The sequence below is a fragment of the Octopus bimaculoides genome, chromosome 11 (genome assembly GCF_001194135.2).
Source record: "Octopus bimaculoides isolate UCB-OBI-ISO-001 chromosome 11, ASM119413v2, whole genome shotgun sequence".
NCBI lineage: Eukaryota > Metazoa > Mollusca > Cephalopoda > Octopoda > Octopodidae > Octopus > Octopus bimaculoides.
In genome coordinates this window covers 39,066,065-39,069,938 of record NC_068991.1, presented here as the reverse complement: position 1 = coordinate 39,069,938, position 3,874 = coordinate 39,066,065, and the positions used below count along the sequence as shown (strand labels likewise).

At 34.3% G+C, this 3,874-nt stretch overlaps 2 protein-coding genes across 11 annotated transcripts in view; both read left to right on the top strand.

Moving 5' to 3' along the window:
• LOC106883096 (proteasome subunit alpha type-6) overlaps nt 1-3,874 on the top strand; it is a 267,726-nt gene that overhangs the window by 90,863 nt on the left and 172,989 nt on the right. The window lies entirely within an intron of this gene.
• LOC106880241 (AN1-type zinc finger protein 3-like) overlaps nt 1-3,874 on the top strand; it is a 74,530-nt gene that overhangs the window by 6,512 nt on the left and 64,144 nt on the right. For 9 of the 10 annotated variants that reach the window (XR_008265181.1, XR_008265176.1, XR_008265180.1 and 6 more), the window contains exon 3: nt 1,453-1,493. The exons of the other annotated variant lie outside the window; for it this stretch is intronic. Coding sequence is in view for 2 of the 9 variants with exons in the window: in XM_052971703.1 (XP_052827663.1) it covers nt 1,453-1,493 (41 nt within the window). In the remaining 7 variants the exon portion in view is untranslated. The remainder of the gene's footprint in view (nt 1-1,452; nt 1,494-3,874) is intronic. 10 annotated transcript variants of the gene reach the window in all.

Genomic DNA, 3,874 nt, shown 5'->3' with positions numbered 1-3,874 from the left:
ATGTTTATCAAATTCTATCTCGCAATGAGTAGTTGGATTCCAATATTCTTGGATATACCTTAGATGTCTGATACAATCAGAAAATCATTCCAACATTTTTTCTCTAAAGATTCTACAAAATTTTATCTCGTTTTTGATGCAATTATGTTAGCCTTTCTCTATCCTAACAGTAAATTTTAAGATAAATGGAGTGGCTCTCACTAGTTTTTATATACTTTTTGAAAAATACTAGTTCATACTACTGTTTCTCTCCCCCCAACCAACCTGTTTTTCCTCCCTACTAACACACAGTAGGTGGATGGAAGTTTTAATCTCGACTCCTATTCCAGTCTTTGGACATTGTAGTCTCTAGTTAAACTTGTGATTCAACACTACAATGACTCCATCCTTCTAACCATCCTTAAATATGATAGTTAACTGCTTGGATGTACCCAACCAAACGTTTCGTTTAGTAGCATTGACAGCTAGGCCAGTTGATATTGTCTTTCATAGAACTTGGTGATTCTGTGGGAAAAGTCATTTACCTGACCTTCTTTGATGCCATTGTCTTACATTCACAACTAATCTTCTATGGAATGCACACACACACACACACACACACACATGTGTGTGTATTGACTACAGAATATTTGAAAATCTTGAATACAGCTAGGTGATGGAGACGGTGATGATCCTTTTTGAAAGGTAAAAAAACCCAAGATTTATGAGTGAGGGATGAATAGCATTAGTAAAGAAACAAAAGTAAACCAGGTCGTAGATTCCCCTTCCCCAGAAGCTCGCCTCTCTATTGTGGTAGTAGCAGCAGTAGTAGAAAATGAATAATAGTAATAAGTATACTATAGATGTCACAGTCGCAATCACTTCTATAGGTTTGTGATCTCTGTGCTTGTGTGGAGATGCACTTAATTCAACAGATAGGGACTTAGTTTCGATTCTTGGCTGGGAACCGTTTCCTCTTTCGACTGACGTCGCTAATGTTCCTGTGAAATGTAATGTACAAGCATTATAGAAACGCCTATAAGAACTGATTGACTTTTACGTGTGACAGAAATGGTCATTAGTGTTTCTCCTCTATACTGTTGCTGCACTAATTAGTATTATGAGAGACAAGTCCTTATTAGTTATTTCAGCTACCCCCACTACTACTACTGCTAGTAGTATTGCTATTCTTTGCTATCATTGTCTGCTGATATTAACCTCTCGTTCATGCTTTCAAATAATTTTTCTCCTTTCTTTGACCACAAGAACGCACTTCCAGTATTTCTAATTTCTTTAATTGTAGACTTAGTTTTTTTTTTAAATATTATAATAAATTACATTGATAATATAGTGAAATAAATATATTACTCGATAATTGGTTTGATTTTTTTTTTTTAGTGTTTTTGTTTACATTTTTATTCTTAAAATACTTATAAGGATCATAGACAAACGACATTATACAATATTTTTCAGGTCTCCCAAAACCCTTGGGCTCTGCTCAAAGTGTTACAAGGGTAAGTACATATGCACACTGTCATTGTGATAAGTATTATGCAGTAGATTTCATGTGTATATATCTGTATATTATGAATGTTAAATATATGTAATATCTATCAATTTATATTATATATATATATATATATATATACTAGATATATATACATATTATGTACATTATATATTGTGTATATAGTGTATACATTCGCTTTTGTGTATACATATACATTGTATATATTAAAATTCATATTTATATCATATACATACACACATACATATTGTACATATGTTGTATAATATACGTAACGTATTTTATATAATATACCTTACATATCGTATGTATAGTATATGTACCTTGTGTGTGATATGTACCATATGCCTTAACTAAGGTGTATACCTTTTGGTATATATACTCTTATGCATTTTATACGTTATATTATGTATGTATGTGTGTATGTATTTGTTATATACATTATATACTGCATATGTATATGTTACATATTGTGTACATGTATAATGTCATGGTATATACCCACACTGTGTTTTCTGTATATGCATATTATGTTTTACATATGTTATATGTATTATGTAATGTACATGATATATTCTACTGTATATCATGTACTACATATATACACTTAACATCTTGCTGCCACCACAAACTTCATCCACTTTCCCCTCCAACAGATATTCGCAATTGACCTTGCCACCACCCATGTTCACCACTCACTGCATCTCCTATCTATCTAATACTCAGATGAACTTAGCTTAGCCACCCATGCCACTTCCCTTTGTTCATATGCACAGATACACCCTTACCCCCACCCTCCTTTTACAATTGGGGTACCCCCTGTATCTTCCCTGCAAGACACCTGTTCCTGTCCCCCTCCTCCTTCGTACTTTAACACCTCATCGCCTGGCATAAAGCCACCTCAATACTACACCCCACTCAAAAGTTACTTGATCAACTCACTAATGCTGATACCATGTAAAATGCACCCAGTGTACCCTGCAAAGTGGATGACGTTAGGAAGGGCATTCAGCTGTAGAAACAATGCCAAAGCAGATATTGGAGATTTTTCACAATATATATTATACAAACACACACACACAATCTGTTGATTGTGTGTGTAAATATATGCATGTATATATGTATGCGTATTTTTGTTTGGGTATGTGTGTGTGTGTGCATATATGTGCATACGTATGTACGTGTGTGTGTGTGTGTGTGTGTATACAAGAATATTTACTGTGTGTGAGTGTGTGTTGTATCTAAATATATTTGTGCAATGTCTATGTATGTACTTAGTATATTGTATATGTATCTTACATATGTATGTTATAAGCATGTCTTACACACACACACACACACATGTGTGTATATGTATGTATATATATATATATATATATATATATATATATATATATATGGGTGTGTGTAGATTTTATATAAATTGTATTGTTTCAACATCTGCTTTTATATGATTGCATGGGTTGAATGGAATTCATTGAAGTAGATATTCTACGATTGGATGCCCTTTCTGTCACCAATCCTCACCTGTTTTCATGTAAGGTACACTATGGCCGGACATGTTTCCATACAAGCTTGGAAATAGACACCTTTTGTGTGACTGATACTCATTTATAACTATCGCACAATATCCTGAAAAAGAGAAATGCACGTGCATGCACACAATGCACTATCCGCTTCCGTCTACCAAATCCACTCACAAAGATTAATACACTCTGGCCTATAGGAGGCACTTACACAGGTGCCAAAACAATGTGGTTGTGAAACAAACTTCTTAACCACATACCACACCTGTGCCTGTAATAGTGCATAAGTTTTATATTGTGTATATATATTATGCATACTATTAATAGTGAGCATCCAATATATGATGTATATACAACCTATACATTATGAACCCTCTCTCTCTTTCTCTCTCTCAAAAACGTTTACATTACTTTATATGTGTATATATATATATATATATATATATATATATATATGTGTAGGTGCAGGAGTGGCTGTGTGGTAAGTACCTTGCTTACCAACCAACTGCATGACACCCTGGGCAAGTGTCTTCTACTGTAGCCTCGGGCTGGCCAAAGCCTTGTGAGTGGATTTGGTAGACGGAAACTGAAAGAAGCCTGTCTGATATATGTATCTATATATATGTTTGTGTGTCTGTGTTTACGCCCGTGTAACTTAGCAGTTTGGCAAAAGAGACTGATAGAATAATTACTAGGCTTACAAAGAATAAGTCCTGGGGTTGATTTACTCGACTAAAGGTAGTGCTCCAGCATAGCTGCAGTCAAATAACTGAAACAAGTAAAAGTATATGTGTGTATATATATATACACACACACACACACACACACACACACACACACA